General features: G+C 36.9%; 1 protein-coding gene across 7 annotated transcripts in view; it reads left to right on the top strand.

Moving 5' to 3' along the window:
* The window catches only part of AFF3 (ALF transcription elongation factor 3), a 565,049-nt gene that overhangs the window by 352,589 nt on the left and 195,188 nt on the right, over positions 1–17,272 (top strand). For all 7 annotated transcript variants that reach the window (XM_064371398.1, XM_021671747.2, XM_064371399.1 and 4 more), the window contains one exon: positions 11,059–11,095. In XM_064371398.1, coding sequence (XP_064227468.1) covers positions 11,059–11,095 — 37 coding nt within the window. The remainder of the gene's footprint in view (positions 1–11,058; positions 11,096–17,272) is intronic.

The raw sequence follows: 17,272 nt of genomic DNA, 5'->3' as shown, positions 1-17,272 counted from the left end.
TCTTAGAATTGAAGACATGTGGTATTTAATTTCCCTGAATATCTTTTTTAAAACCTAAGATATTTTCTAGGACTTAAAGAAAGATACCTATATTTTCCAGGGAAAAGCACACCAAAAAATCGGCTACAAAATAAATGACTGTATACATGAGTCTAATAGTCTTTCTTTGATTTGAATAACTGACACATGCTGCATACTCATTATAAAGGATCCAATTATACAAATGGGAAGAGACCAAAATTTCAATGTCCCTGGCACCCCAAGCCAGAGATTATTTCCCTACCCAGAGATTACTATCAAGAGTTTAAAGTATGTGCCATTTCAGTCATTTTTCCCTGTGCTTTATAGGTACATACATACATGTGCAATTTTTCCAATTCCTAAGTTGTATACTACTAAAAGTACTTTTTCCAAAAGTTGTTTTTTTTTTCACAGTATGTATCATTGCTAAATATCAATATCACAGCTTTCTGGTTGGGCACGGTGGCTCACATCTGTAATCCCAACACTTTGGGAGGTCGAGGCAGGTGACTCAGTTGAGGCCAGGAGTTCAAGACCGGCCTGGCCAACATGGTGAAAGCCCATCTCTACTAAAAATACAAAATTAGCCAGGCATGGTGCTGTGTGCCTGTAATCCCAGCTACTTGAGAGGCTGAGTCAGGTGAATCACTTGAACCCAAGAGGCAGAGGTTGCAGTAAGCCAAGATTGCACCATTGCACTCCAGCCTGGGAGATAGACGGAGATTCTGTCTCAAACAAAACAAAACAAATAAATTAATAAATTAATATCAAAATCACCACTTTCTAATGTGAATTATTGAAAGAATTGATCATTGCCATTATCACTAAAATAAATTCCATTCTAAGAATTGATTTTTAGTTCTCATAATAAAATGTATCTGAAGACCTTGTCAAGTGATTATATAGAGATTTTCTTCATTCTTCAAAACAATAGCAAAATATTTTGTAGTATGAATTTACCATAATTCATTTAATCAAATTCCTTTCAGTGAACACTGAGATTCTATATGGCTTGTTATTATTACAAACACTGTTAGAAGAAATGCCTCGTTGTATGCCTGCTATTGTCATAAGGATACCTTAAGTAGGAATTGTGACTCTGGGCATCAGAAGCCACAGTTACTTTGGACTGTGTTTCAAGAGTACTTTTGACCAGGTGTGTGGCCCACACCTGTAATCCTAGCATTTTGAGAGAACAAGGTGCGAGGATTGCTTGAGGCCCGGAGTTGAAGACCAGCGTGGGCAACATAGAGAGACCCTGTCTCAACAAAAACATGAAAAAATTAGCTAGGCATGGTGGCATGCCTGTAGTCCCAGCTACTTGGGAAGCTGAAGCGGGAGGATCACTTAAGCCCAGGAGGTCGAGGCTTCAGTGAGCTATGATCACGCCACTGCACTCTAGCCTGGGTGACAGAGCAAGACCCTGTCTCAAAAAAAAAAAAAAGACAAGAGAGTGCTTTTTACATATCTTTGCCAATGGTTATTATCATCTGGGGTTTTTTATCACTGTGTCTGTATGATGAATGAAAAGTTGATATCTTATTGTTTTCATTTTCATTTTCCCAGTTACTTCTAAGCTTGAGCATTGACTGTTTTTCCTTTGCAAATTGCCTATTCATTACCCATTGCCACTTTTTAAAAACTGATTTCTAGGAACTCCTTAACTCTTATTCATTTATCTATTATATATGATGCAATTACTTTCTTGCAAACCTTTTTATCTGCCTTTTATACTAGCAAAGTGTTTAATTTTTCTGTCAGAGAACAAAGATCTTTCCTGCTCCAACGTTCTAACAGTGTTCTCTGTTTTATTCTAATTCTTTTATACTTTTTTTTAGTTGTAGATTTATGATGTAGGATTCTAGTTTTCTTCTTCTCAATGGTCAGGAAGTTGTTATAATACTATCAGTGTAACAGCCCATTCTCCCCACCACTGGTTCGAAGTGTCAGTAGTTGAGTTTCTCATAAATACTTGGATTTGTTTCAGGACTCTCTATTCTGTTTTTTGACATGTTTATCTAATTTTTTCCCAAGAACTCATTGTTTAAATCAGAGATCAAGAAGCTTTTTCAGTGAAGGATCAGACAGTAAATAGTTAAGGCTTTGTAGGCAACACCTCAATGAATGAAATGTGGCTTCTCCTTGGTGGAATCCACACGAGAACCCATGTGAAGTTCCCAGGCTTCTAGCCCTTTCATTCAGTACAGGGGAATTTAGCTGAATAGTTTGTTCAGTATGTACTTCCAGTGGCATCTTGCCATCCTTTGAATAAAATGCACAATGCTTACAATCTTTGCATATAATCTAGCCAAAATAATGCAGACCCAAAATAAAATCATACCCATTTATATTCTGAATAGGTATCATGGTATAAGTACAACTTTTGATATAACTTGGCACATGCCAAAGCAGTTTGTTGTGACTTTTCCAAAAATATTGTACCAGTTTGTTCTGTTTTGTTTCATGTAGATACTTAAGTGCAAGTAACAACTTGACTTCTGAGGTAAAATTGAGACTTTAAATCATTAGCACAATAATTTCATTTTTTAGCTCTCTTGAGGTATATTTGACAAATAAAAATTGTATATATTTAAGGTAAACAACTTGATTTTTTGATATTGTGAAATAATCACCACAATCAAGCTAATTAATATCTCAATAACCTCACATAGTACCATTTTCTTTTCTTTTCTTTTGATGGTGATTAGAACATTACCTCCTAGCATATTTCTAAAGATCTACTCTCTTAGCAAATTTCAAGTATACAATATTGTTAACTGTAGTCACATTTCTGATCACCATATATTTTCATTCACACACATGTGTACACACACACACAGAGCATACACATAGCATAGACTGTACTGAGTGAACTAAACCAGACACCGAAAGACAAATACTGTATGTCATCACCTATATGTAGAATCTAAAATCGACACACAGAAGCGGTGAGAAGAATGGCGGTTGCCAGGGGCTGGGGGAGGGTACAATGGGAGTGTTAGTCAAAGGATACAAAGCATTATTTATGCAAGATAAATAAGTTCTGGAGATCCCATGCACAGAAACATGACTATAGTTAAAATTTTGTATTTTAAAGATGAAAAATAGGCTGGGCATGGTAGCTGAGGCCTGTAATCCCAACACTTTGGGAGGCCAAGGTGGGCGGCTTACCTGAGGTCAGGAGTCCGAAACCAGCCTGACCACTATGGCGAAACCTCATCTCTACCAAAAACACAAAAATTAGCTGAGTATAGTGGTGCCCACCTCTAATACTAGCTTCTCGGGAGGCTGAGGCAGGAAGATCGCTTGAACCTGGGAGACAGAGGTTGCAGTGAGCTGAGTTCCTGCCACTGTATTCCAGCCTGGGCAACAAGAGTGAAACTATGTCTCAAAAAAAAAAAAAAAAAGAAAACAAGAAGTATTTTATTTTTCACTCAAAAAAACACATTATTATCTATCATGTAGGGCACAGAATTTCAAATTTAAATGAAAAAAAAAAGTGTCTTATTTAGGACCACTATAGGATTTGTATGGAGCTATTTCATTTCTAGATCTTTTCCCCTTGCCCAAGAAAGAAAGAATAAGTGATTTTACAAAGTGTAAGAGCATTGCAGATTTTAATAATGCCTTTTTTCAAAAAGCTCACTATGAATACTGATAATGTATCTTGTACCAATGAAGCAAGACTGCTTGAGTTTCCTATTTCTTTTATAACAAATTGCCAAAAACTTAGTGACTTCAGACAACACTCATTTATTATCTAACATTTCTGGTGGTCAGAAGTCTGAAATCTGTGTCACTGAGGTAAAATCAAGGCGTCAGCAGAGCTGCAATCATACTGAAGGTGCCAGGGAAAGATTTATTTTCTTGCTGTTCCCAATATCTAGAGGCTGCCACTGTTCCGTGGCTCATGGCTCACATCACTGTGACTTCCACTTCCCTCTTACCCTTCCACATCTGCTTGGACTTTCCTGCCTCCTTCTTTCCCTTATAAAGACCCTTGTGATTATATTGGGCCTGCCCAGATGATCTCCCACCTCCAAATCATTAATCACATTTGCAAAGTCTCTTTCCATGGAGGTAACATAGTCACAGGTTCTGGGAATTAGGGCACAGACATCTTTGGGGGTGCCATTATTCTGCCTATAACCAGGAGTGTTACTAATTTTCTCACAGAGTGCACCTCTTTTAACCTCTATCTCAGCAAATTTGTATTGACAGCTGGGCCTTGCAATTCGTTAATGAGACAATTAACGTTTGAGATGATCATCATTTCTAGTGTGTAGGAGCTAAAACTGTTTTTGGAATTTTAGGTGCAAAATCTCCGAAATGACTAATAAACAATGGAATTAAGCCCTTATTAAGACTGAAGGGGCAATTTGACCTCACAAGGAAAGTTGGTTTAACTGTGGGTTCTGAGTCACCAGTGCCACTAAATTAATTAGCTGAATACTTCTGAGAATTTCCTCATTTTGTCTGGGTATTGAAGGACATCATATATAATAAAGTCAATTGATAATGAACTTGGCTATTTTCTATTCTCTGTGGACTTAATTTGGAGTCACAATTCTCTAGACAAACACCACCAGACATTTCTGCCTCATTCTTCAAATCTCAAAAGTAATTGAATTTGGTAAAGAAAAGAATGCATGACTCCTTTAAATTGGCTGCCATTATCGAGTATTTCAACCAAGAGAGAAGAAAATGTATTTTCTTTGCTTTTTCCCTTTCATTTCTGCAGCAATCTCATACATTTCGAAATGCAAATAAAGAACTCAAAATTGTAGGGCGTTTTCCACCTTCAGGAAGGTGAACGTCCAAAGTTAAGGCCATTTCTCAAGCATTCACATGGCCATGGGTGCTGTATCTGGTAGGATCAGACGTGGCCTGAAACAACTTTTTTTTTTTTTTTTGAAACCGAGTTTTGCTCTGTTACCCAGGCTGAAGTGCACTGGTTCGATATCGGTTCATTGTAACCTCCGCCTCCTGGGTTCAACCAATTATCATGCCTCAGTCTCCCTAGTAGCTGGGATTACAGGCACCTACAACCACACCCAGCTAATTTTTGTATTTTTAATAGAGACAGGGTTTCACCATGCTGGCCAGGCTGGGTCTCAAATTCTTGACTTCAAGTGATCTGCCTGCCTCGGCTTCCCAAAGTGCTGGGATTGCAGATGTGAGCCACTGCACCCCGCCCTGAAACTTTTCTTGCTGATTGATTTTTAAAGCATTATACAGAAGAATTCTAGCATCTTCACAGAATTGAGAATCCTATTGCCTTTCTCTTTACCCATCAGAATGGGAAGGAAAGCTAGCAAGTGTGAAGGGCAAGTACTTTGAAGTTGGAAAGTTTATTATACATCTCCTTTGGGTTGCTCATGTGCTTCAAAAACGACTGCAAAATTGTGTGCACTAAAACTCCATGTTTAGCATTACCTCAAAATAAGCATTTAAATTAATTGTAAATCAAATTATTTCAACTGTTTTGAGCTTTATAGAGTTAACAGTGAGGGTGAAGGGAGAGCCAACTAAATCAGGTGCTAATTTTTTCTACCATAATTAGCCTTCCATGGGAGTCTGAAAATATAAGGAGATATATTTCCACTTCTTGCCTTTTGTAGTTCCAACAATGGACTAATAGAGTAAGAATGAGAGGCGTGAGGGGTGGAGTCATTCCCAGATGGTTTCACAAAGCCATTTTTTAAGTAATGCCTTCATGGTGTACTATCTTGCATCACAAACATGGCTAAAGAACTGCTGTATTTCATTGACATAAGGTGCATTTTTTTTTACATTTTAAGGTCCCTAAAATCAGGATTTGTTTTACATCTTCCAATTAATTGATGGCATCTTCCAATTAATTGGCAGCAACTGGTAGTACATGAGATAATACAGCCTTATATGATATGGATGGCTTGTTACATTTAATGAAATATGATATTTAGTATTTTATTGAAGGGCTTTCTCAGATACCAATATACCTGATTATTTCTGTCTTCAGCAAGATGATTTGTATAAACTTTTCTTCACAGCTAAATATCGTATTTAAAGGAGTTTTAGGATTCCCATGTACCAAAAAATAGTTTCGATTTTGGGACTTTAGGATTTAAAGATGGAGAATTAATTCCCATGTGTAGATATTCTTCCAGATATCAGGGAGTGGCTTTCCCTGTATGCACCTGACCTCCAGAATAACACACATTTGTTGAACAATGCTAATAAATCAAAAGCAGCAGATTAACCTTGAAAATGTCCTGATATGGGATGACAGGCAACTTTTTTATACTTTCCTGTTTTGCTAATTTTTCTTTAATGAATAGGTGTTACAGAGCCATCCTTGGGTCAAGAAGGTAATAATAGTAGCCTTCCTCATGTGAGACTTGTTATCAAATTGTATACTTTAAATATGTGCAGTTTGTGTTATGTCACTTATACTTTTTTTAAAAAAAGTCATTGTTGAAAAAATAATTATAGTAATAGAAGTGTGACACAGTGCAGCAAAAACATTAGAGTCAAGAAGATTTCAAAGAGGAGCTTACCTGTGCAGAGCCTCGAAGGAAGAATGAAGTTTGCCAGCAGAAAACAGAAAGCAGCAGGATGGAGCATTCCAGCTGGAGGGGATCAGAACACGATACACAGCTGGAAGTATTGGGGGTGGCAGTCACATCACTTTCAACCCTGGGTTCTAATGATTTGTACAGATGTCACCTCCACTCTTAACTTGCTGGACTCACTTCTGTGACCCTTAAAAAGTCTAATAGAGAATCTTGCAGGCCTAGTAGAGTGCTCCTAGAGGAGGACAATACCAATGCACAGAAAGGGTGGACTTCCCCAGGCATCTACCTACAGAAGACATTTGCAAGGGGAAAGAAGACCTGTGAGACAGAAGCTACACTATGTGGGTATCTGAGTGGGTGGCAGGAGACACAAAAATGGAAAGGGTTTCAGTGTCTATTCCCTTTGGAGAAAGGAGCTTTGGTCTCCCTGTGTTCTGAACCCAGCCTTGCTCTGGCTCCATGAAGAATGTCCTGCATAGTCTGTGGGGCCCCTGGGGTTTTGCAGCTGGCTGAACAGAACAGTGCTCCTTCAGAAGCACCAGCCCCAGGACCCGAGGTTTACTAACAGACACCTTATCAGGGTATCTGATAAGAGGACCTAAAACCTGGGAGTGGCCTGGTAAGGTAGCTGATCCCTCCACAAGCAGGCTGGCCAAATGCCAGTAAGAATGATAATGGGAAATTATTTGTACCCACAGAATGGCACAGTTTAGAACACTGGGGTGAGAGTCAGTTACTTTTGAGCTCACATTTGTTGTTTCAGTGTGCCACCGAGAAAACGTCAGCTAGCAACGTGAGATTATATACTAAGGACAAAGTCTTTGGTTTTATTCTTGCCTCTCCTACAGAAGACTTCCACAGAGGTTTGATTTGGTTTTGTTTTTTATACCAATTACTTCAACCATTTTCAGTCTCTCTTCACTCCCCACCACACAAAATAGAAATAATAGTGGTTAATTACACAGGTGTTTTAGTTAAAATTTAAAGTTTACTATCTATGAGATACATGATTTTATGGTATGTAATCCTAATTTGGGTCATTTGTAAGCTCATCTTACATTCTCTGCTGAAGAGTCTGTGACCAATAATCATCCTCTGGGTTTTAGGACACACCAAGAAATTAAAAATTTTAGCTGGGCATGGTTGTACATGCCTGTAGTACCAGCTACGAAGGCAGGAGGATCACTTGAGCTTAGGAGTTTGAGGCTGCAGTGAGCCATGATCATGCTACTGCACTCCAGACTGGGTAACAGAATAAGATCCTGTCTCTAAAAAATAAATAAAATAAGCCAAGCGCAGTGGCTCACGCCTATAATCCAGACACTTTGGGAGGCCAAAGCAGGTGGATCACCTGAGGTCAGGAGTTCAAGACCAGCCTGGCCAACATGGCGAAACCCTGTCTCTACTAAAAATACAAAAAATTAGCGGGGCCTGATTGCTGGGGCCTGTAATCCTAGCTACTCTCGGGAGGCTAAGACAGGAGAATTGCTTGAAGTCAGAAGGCAGAAGCTGCAGTGAGCTGAGAATATGCCATTGCACTCCAGACTGGGCAACAAGAGCAAAATTCTGTCTCAAAAATAAATAAATAAATAAAATAATTCTATTTCCCATTTGTGTTAACAGTCTTAGAAAAAATTCTGTTCTTTTTTCTTTTTAAATGAGCTTAATGCTGGAAACTATGTCAGTTACCATTCTTGTCCATTTGTTGGTGTGTGAATATTTCCCCTCCCTAGTACAGATGCCTCCAAATGGCCCAGATCTACAGATAGCACAGAGGAGTTAACTAAATGGGCCTCAAAGTTTTTTTCACATGCCAAAGCTAAAACTAATTTATGTACAGATATAAACTCTTAAATTCCCTAGAAGAGAAGGAAAACATACCAATCTACTTGGGAGATTTAATTGTGTATGCCTTCTTAGTAACAACATCTATCCAAAATAAGCCAAAATCATTTTTACAGATGATATTTTAGTCCATCATTTCAGGAACAATATTTCATCTTCATATAATCATTTCCAAAAACGGAATCTCAGGGTGAAAGTTGAGCTTGTTCTTTTTCTTCAGATGAATAGCTCATTATTACCATAATTGAAAGAGGTTTATTAGGCATCTGCATATGACTCAGGCTGTTTAATAGAGTGGGAATCCCTTACCCCATTTTCCCACCCAACCTCTGCCTGCCAGACTGGCTCATTTTATACTGTTTCAGTAGAATTTCTTTTTGAAACAGACATTAGTGCTTGGATTTGAGTGTAACGTAAGTCACATCAAATGACATCCCTTACCCCATAACATCCTATACTCATGGAGCAAAATTCTGGTGAAATATGTTAAGCTATATAATAGAAGTTAATTCAATTTCACTGGATTTTTGTTTTATGTGCTGGAATTTTAAAGGAGTTTTACTAGATTTTATGTCCTGCTACTTATTCTTTGTTTAAATTCCTACCATCTCAGTTCACTCATTCTTATAAGTCTCTCATATTTTTAATTCTTTTTCACTTTAATAGCTTTTGGGGTACAACTGGTTTTTGGTTACATGGATAAATTGTATAGTGGTGAAGACTGAGAGTTTACTGTGCCTATCATGGGAGTAGTGTACATTGTACCCAGTATGTAGTTTTTTATCCCGTGTCCCACTCCTGTCCTCGCACTTCTGGATCGCCATAGTTCACTATATTACTCTGTGTGCCTGTGCATACCCGTAGCTTAGCTCCTACTTATAAGAACAATATGGTATTTGGTTTATTTTCTATTAAATGAGAATTTTTTGAGGAAAGAGGATGTAAATCCTCAAAATAATTTCATATTTTGTTTTAATGCAAACTTAAATTTAATGTAACATTAAATTCAATCTATTTACCTGACCAATAACTAAACTTAAAATACTGTGTAGTACTGACTTTATTCCATTGCAGATAAGTAGATACTGTAGTAATCTTTTTATCCAGCATCATGAGATTGACAACAGTTGTTTAGTAGAGCGTTTCTGTGGTATAATTGCCAAACCCATCTATAGGAAGTGGGTTGAAGTAAAGGTTTATTGAAAGATAAATTAGTTAGATTAAAAGTCAACAGGTCAGTGTCTTAAATATAAGAACCCAAACTATAAGTGTCAGGGAGGAAACTATAGGTTTAAATTTTCATGGCCTTGAATTTGGCAATGGATTCTTAGCTATGACACCAAAAGCATGAGCAATAAAAGAAAAATTAGGTAAATTAAAGTTTATTTAGAATTTTTAGAATTTTAAATTTAGAAAATTTAGAATTTTTGTGCATCAAAAAACACTGATAAAATGAAAAGACAATTGACAGGATGGGAGAAAATGCTTGCAAATCATAAATCTGGTAACAGTTTCGTATCTAAACTATATCAAGAACTCTTTCAACTCAACAATAAAAAGACAGACCAATTAAAAAATGGCAAAGGACTTGAATAAATATTTCTCTAAAGATGTACAGATGGCCAACAAACCCAAGAAAAGATGCTCAACCTCATTAGTTACTAGGGAAATACAAATCAAAACTACAGTGAGACACCACTTCATACCCACAAGGATAGCTATAATTTTTTTAATGGAAAATAACAAGCATTGGCAAGGATGTAGATAAATTGAAACCTCATACATTGTTGGACTGAAAAATGATTTCACTGCTATGGAAAATGGTTTGGCAATTCCTTAAAAAGTTTAACATAAAGTTATTATGTAACCCAGAAATTCTGCCCCTAAGTATATACACTAAAGGATTGAAAACATGGACTTGAACTAAGGTACATACACACATTTCATAGCAGTACTATTTACAGTATCCAAAAGGTAGAAACAGCCCAAATACTCATTAACAGATGAATGGACAAATACATTGTTGTATATCCATGCGATACAATATTATTCAGCCATAAAAAGGAATGAGGTGCTGATACATGCTTCAGGATGGATGAACCTCAAAAACATTATGTTAAGTATAAGAAGCCAATCACAAAGATCACATATTGTATGATTCCATTTATATAAAATATCTAGAATAGATAAATCCAAGAGACAGATGGAAATTGGTTGTTGTAAGGGGCTGGGGCGTGAAGGATATGGGGAGACCCTGCTTAATGGGTAAGGGATTTTACTTCAGAGTGATGGAAATATTTTGTAACTAGATAGAGGTAGTGGTTGTGCAACCTTATGAATGTACTAAATGCCACTGAATTGTTCACTTTAAAATGGTTAATTTTGTGTTACATGAACTTCACCTCAATAAACAAAACAAAAAGTCATTAATACAAAATAAAAATGATTGTGAAGTGTATTCCCAGAACTGCTTCACATGTACATGTACACTTTCATGTCTATGTTTCTCATTAAAGTAGCCGGTAGAGATTAAGAACAATGAATTGGTTCTGAATGACCAGTAATAGACCTCATGTTTAACTTGGGTTTTGAAAGTCAAAATAAGAAAATTAATTGCTATTTCTTGTTCTTTCAGGACTCTCAGCTTGTATCCTCTGGACACAATAATCCAAGTAAGAAAGTCTTCCCTCTGGGTTTCATATGGGGAGCAGGTGGTGGGGGTGGAGGGCAGAAGGGGAGGGAGGATGAGCACGCAGTAGACAGTAGGTTTAAAATAATTTTACAAAAAAATTGGGAAAGGGGCCATTTGTTCAAGTGCTGCCCAAATGAATGATAAGACTTATGATGGCCTTGAGTGCGCATATTCAAGGAAAGGAGGGCCAAAACAGAAAATGGTGAATTTCAAAGCCATCCTAAGAGAGAGAAACATCATGCTTTATTGTAATTGTTTCTAGTATATATGGAGGAAGAAAAAAAAAACTTAAAAAGCACATAATTGGTTGTCTAAATTAAAGAAAAATGAGTAAGCAAAGAAAACCAATCAGTAGACCTTAAGATAAATGACCTTAGAATCCATGAAAAAAAAAAGTGACAACTGGCTGGGTATGTGTACCGTGCCCTCTTCCGGAAATAGAGACACAACTATCTCAGAAGCAGTTTCCTTATTGAATTGGTAGCTAATAAAACACATGGGCTTTTTTGTCAAAGAGAGGATGTTATCATTCCATGAAGTAGTTTTTTAGTTCTCCTCTTTGGCACTACTGATTGGTATTAATGTTGTCTTGAGCATTAAAAATGCATAAACTACCCCGTTCATGTCCTAAAAGCACACTCACAAAGACTGGGCTGTGTTAGTTTCACGACCAGCCAGCAAGCTAAGAGCACCCGTTGCCAAGTACAAAGCTGCATTTGAAGACTGAGCATCCTCTGAGCTGTAGATCTGTCTGTGGAACTGAGGCTCAACCACTGGGCTGGAAGGCAAGGCAAATGGGCTGGACAGAAAAGATGTCCAGGCAAATGCATCGGGAAGCAGCGGAATTTTCAGGCACAGCTAGAGAAAGGCTGGTGGAGGGGGTGACAGCACAGTGGTGTAGGGGCGGTATCACTTAATTATCGCACCCTCTGTTGGGATTTGCTGTGGGCACAGGCACCAGTGATAAGGCAAAATGCCAAGAGGCATGAAATCTGAAGAAAATGATGAATTTAGTCATAAGAAAAGTGATCAGGAGAAGTGCTTGGTTAAGTCCGTGTGGTGGTATACAGGCGTCAGCATCACACACCACAGACTAGAATGTCTTGAGAAGTTGCCGTTGCTTTCCTCACCGTGTCTCACTATTGAATTTAAATGTTCAGGGTGAAGGGAGATCTCATAGATGAATGAATGCACCTTCTCCCAGCTTGACATTTTTGACAGACAGAAGAGCAAAGGAAATTCTTGTTGAGTGTCTATTCTGTGCTAGCCGCCTGACTTACGGTATTTCACTTAATCTTCACAATAGCTACATGAGCAAGGCATTAGGATCTCAATTTTACACATGAAGAAGATGAGATTCTGAGACTAATAACTAGTCATTTTTTAGTCACCTTGCTAAGAAAAATGACAGCTAGAATTTGAATTCAGAGATCTCTGCCCCAAAGGCACAGCTTTTCATCCCACTATGTTGATTCCCAGAAAGCTGCTGCTATCACTTCACCATGAAATTGAATTCTTGTCCAGTAACTATCTGCTGTGATTTCTGTGTATATCTGGCATATTTTTATGGCATGCTGTAATACTCACTGCAATTATGTAAAAATGGACCCTTCTTCTACAGGACATGATATGATATATCCCTGTGTGGTACAAAACTCTCTAGCATTTCGTTGTCCAGGAAAAGTTTTTGATTAGCTTTTTCTTTTCTAGGAGTAAGGGGACTTTTTTTTTCTTTTTGTTTTCTTGAGACAAGGTCTTTCTCTGTTGCCCAGGCTAGAGAGTACAGTGGCACAATTATAGCTCACTGTAACCTTGAATTCCTGGGTTCAAGAAGTCCTTCCATCTTAGCTTCCCAAGTAGCCAGGACTACAGGAACATACCACTTTTTAAATTTTTTCTTAGAGACAGCATTAAACTATGTTGCACAAGCTGGTCTTGAACTCCTGGCTTCAAGTGGTCCTTTTGCTTTGACCTCCCAAAGTGCTGAGATTATAGGTGTGAGCCACCATGCCTGGTCTTTTTTATTTTTAAATAAATCTTCCTCCAACACCCCAGCATGTGTATATAAAAATAATATTCCTGTTAAAAATCTGAGCATTCTCTGCAACTTACAGTACATTTGAAACTTGAGGAGAACTGACCCCACCAGTATTTCCCATGCTGTTTTTGTATTTGGTTTGGAGTCATGATTCCAGTAAACATGTAGGAAATAGAGAAATACAGAACTTCAGAGAAACCAAAAATAAAATATATGTGTGGATTGATTACTAACTCTCATTATTTTAGGCCAGTGATTTTATTCTCTTTGAAGTAAGACTGTATTATATAGATACTAAAGAAAATATTGTATAAACAGAAAATGACTTTGAATACAAATCTTTTAAACGATAGATTGTTTGCGGAATTACTGATCAATTGAACTTGATATTAGAAAATGGAAACTTACTAAGCATTGAGATGCTTGAATATTTACATAGATGATTTATGTGTATATTTTTTAAAATTATGAGAACATCCTATTCAGTTGAGAGACTGCGCTTAAGCAATTCTTCCTCTCCCTTCAAAATTCCCACCTAACAGCCTTGAAGCTGTAGAAATGGAAATAAATCTAAAATAGCACCAAAACCAGGAAGAAGTGTCATCAGCAAACCAGAAATTTTAGTTGTGTTTCTGGAAAGCCAAAAGTAATAAGACCCTACTGAAAAATAATCTTCAACAGGGAAAGTCATGACACAGCAAAGGAAGAAAGATCAGACAAACAGGAACAAGCTTTAATGGTGGTGGGAATAGCCCCCAGGAGCCCCAGGAAAGACCACATTTCCACTGAACCCCCAAGAGAGAACAAGTGCAAATTGCTTGCAGTGATGGAAACACCTGGCCATCCTTCAACCATTATCCCTCCACCCACATCCTTGCAGATTCCCACACAGAGCTTTCAGGGTAATTTTTTTCTCAGAAACAGAACAGATTCTAAGATAACACCAGACCTTAAAAATAGATGACATGGGGTAATGGCAGAAGAGTCAGCTGTTTCTTGAGGGAAATACACAAAAATCCTACACACCTGAAGTACAGTACTTTATATTTTTCTTGGAGGAGTGAGTGGAGGAAGGGTTTGGGCTTGCAGCTTGCCTGGAGGTTTCTCTTCTCTTGAGCCCTACATGAATCCTTCAAGTCAACATACCCTGCCCACTTACAAAGGGCCATATATCGGCTCTTCCACTTACAAAGGGCCATATATCAGCTCTTATTTTCTATATGTTAGAAAAATGGATCGGTATACTGATACAGGAGAGCCATGCCAACTACCTTTGTTAACCAATTTGTTATTTAAAAATATGAATATATAATCAGTGAGCACCAAAAAGAAAGACTAGTCCCAAAGGAAATCTAGAAAATCTAATTCAAGGAAAAGGAGAAAAAAGTTTCAAGCATAATTACAGTCCTTAGAAAGATATGAAATTATTTGTGTTAAATAAAAAGAGAACAGATTGATATGAAAAAGAGGTAATTACAGAACAAATGAACATTTGAGAATTAAAAATATGATTGACAAAATAAAAAACGATAGGAGGGATGGTAATAGCTGAAGTCTGGAACCTTGAATATAAAGTTGAAAACTCTTTTTTCTGAATATAAAGCAAAACACAGATGGAAAATATTAAAGGGATTGAAGATACACAGCCAGTCAAGGTGGCACGGTGAAAATCCAGCAGATAGTAATACCAGAAAAAGAAAATGGAGAGGAATGAATAATAATAGAAATAGAGCACCAAGGGAAATGAACAACTTACAACGAGAAAAGAAACCCTTACAAAAAGGAAAGGAGGCCGTGAGCAAGAACAAGAACAAACAGGACAGCAGAGAGTCAGACTCATTCAGAAACTGGAGTTATGAAGCCTAGAATATAAAATCAGAGCCCTTACTTTAATTTCTGGAAATAAAAGAGAGGATTGGAAATGTGATAAAGAGCAAAAAAAAAAAACTTAGAGAAATGTTAAAACAGAACTTCTAGGAATAAAATAATATTCTTTTATTATATAAAAGAATATAAACTTCTAGGAGTAATAGAAATTACAATTTCCATGGGCAGGCATAACAGCACGTTAGACATAGCTGAGAAAGAATTAATGAATTGGAAAGACTAATTTAAGAAATTATCTAGAATGCAGCCTAGAGAGACAGAAATGGAAAATAGCAAATGAGTTAAGAGACATGGGGATAAAGTGGGGAAGTCTAACATACATCTAACTAGAATTTCAAAAAGGGAAAGGGAAGCAAGACAGTACTGAAGAAGATGATTGATTGCTGAAAATTTTCCAGACTTGAAAGATATTAATCCACAGAGTCAAGAAACCCAGTGAATACCAAGGATGAATGAAAAAAAAAAAGTCCACACTACACATTGTAGCTAAACTGCACATAAAGAAAAATTAAAATACCCTTTAAAATCTTCAAAAATGCAGGTAGCTTACAGCTAACTTCACAAGAGCATCAGTGGGAGCCCGCAAACAGAGAAATCGAAACGTCACTGAGTTGAGAAAAAATAACTATCAGTTTAGGACTGTGTTTTGCAAAAAAAAAATTTAATGAATCAAGACATTTTCAAATAAAAGCTGAGAAACTTTGCCACCAGTAAATCCTCACAAAAAGAAATTTTTAAAGACATACGTTGTTCAGAAGGAATGCGAGGTGTAAGAAGGATTAAATGCAGTGAAAGTAAATATGGGGAAAATTTAAGCAATGATTGCATGTACCAATATTAATATATTGTTAAGTAATCAAAATAAAAGTACAGTTGGAATCCACAAAACAATAGCATAAAATAAGCTGAGGAGAATTTGGAATTAAAATCTTCTGAGTTCCTGTAATTATTTCAGAGAAGGATAAAAATTTTAACTTTGGACTTTGATAAATAAGGTAAATATTTGCAATATTTATGGTAGGCACTATAGTAAAAGGTATTTAACCTACAAACCAAATGTGGAGAACCAAGTTAAAAATAGAGTATGAATATTGTTAGTTAATCCATAAGAAGTAAAGAAGAGAAAATCGAGTATATGGAAAAATATGGTAGCATAAATTAATTAGTAATATAAAGGCCGGGCATGGTGGTTTACGCCTGTAATCCCAGCACTTTGGGAGGCTAAGGTGGGCAGATCACTTCAGGCCAGGAGTTGGAGACCAGCCTGGCCAACATGGGGAAACCCTGGCTCCATTAAAAATATAAAAATTAGCCAGGCATAGTAGTGTGTGCCTGTAGTCCCAGCTACTCAGGAGGCTGAGGCAGAAGACTCACTTGAACCCGGGAGGCAGAGGTTGCAGTGAGTCTAGATTGCACCACCGCATTCCAGCCTGGGCAAGACTGCATCTCAAAAAAAAAAAAAAAAAAATCAGTTATTTAAAGAAATGGATTAGATGCAATGATTCAATAGCAAATATTGATCAAATGTACTAAAAAAATGAACTGTAGCTCTGTACTGTTTAAAGTGACACATTTAGAAATTAAAGATTCAGAAAATTTGAAAGGAAAAAGGATAGGAAAATATATGCCAGCCAAATACTGATGAAAAGAAAGATGGTATATTTATTTTGATACCAGAAAAAGAAACTTCAAGCAAAAAGCATTACTACAGTTAAAAAAGGTCACTACCCAAGGAAAGGTACAATTTACCATGTGGACAAAAATTCCAAATAACGTGGCTTCAAAATTTTAAAAGTAAAAGTAACCAAATTACAAGGAGAAATCTATTATCTTAATGGGAGATGTAAACATAAATTCGTAACTGTTATAAAATGCAAACAGAAAAAATAGTAAGGATATGTGAGATTTAAATAACACAATGAGCAAGAGCACAGCTGCAGAATATGCATTATTTTCAAGCAGACAGGGAACAGTTACGAAAATTGACAACTACTGGACCATAAAGCAGGTTTTGACAAATTTTAAAGGATAAATATTATATTGACCATGGTCTCTGACCACAGTATGATTAGATTAGAAATTGATAATGAAAATATGACTAGTAGGGAGAACACATGTTTAGAAGTTAGGAATCACGTTAGATATTAGTAAATATTTGGGATTGAAAGATAATAGAAATGCCTAATATTAAACCTGGAAGATGTAACTAAATTGGAGGGAAAGTTGCAGCTT

This window comes from Aotus nancymaae, unplaced genomic scaffold (assembly GCF_030222135.1).
Source record: "Aotus nancymaae isolate 86718 unplaced genomic scaffold, 86718_ANA_hifiasm-v0.15.2.pri h1tg000131l, whole genome shotgun sequence".
Classification (NCBI taxonomy): Eukaryota; Metazoa; Chordata; class Mammalia; order Primates; family Aotidae; genus Aotus; species Aotus nancymaae.
This window is presented reverse-complemented; position numbering and strand designations above follow the sequence as displayed.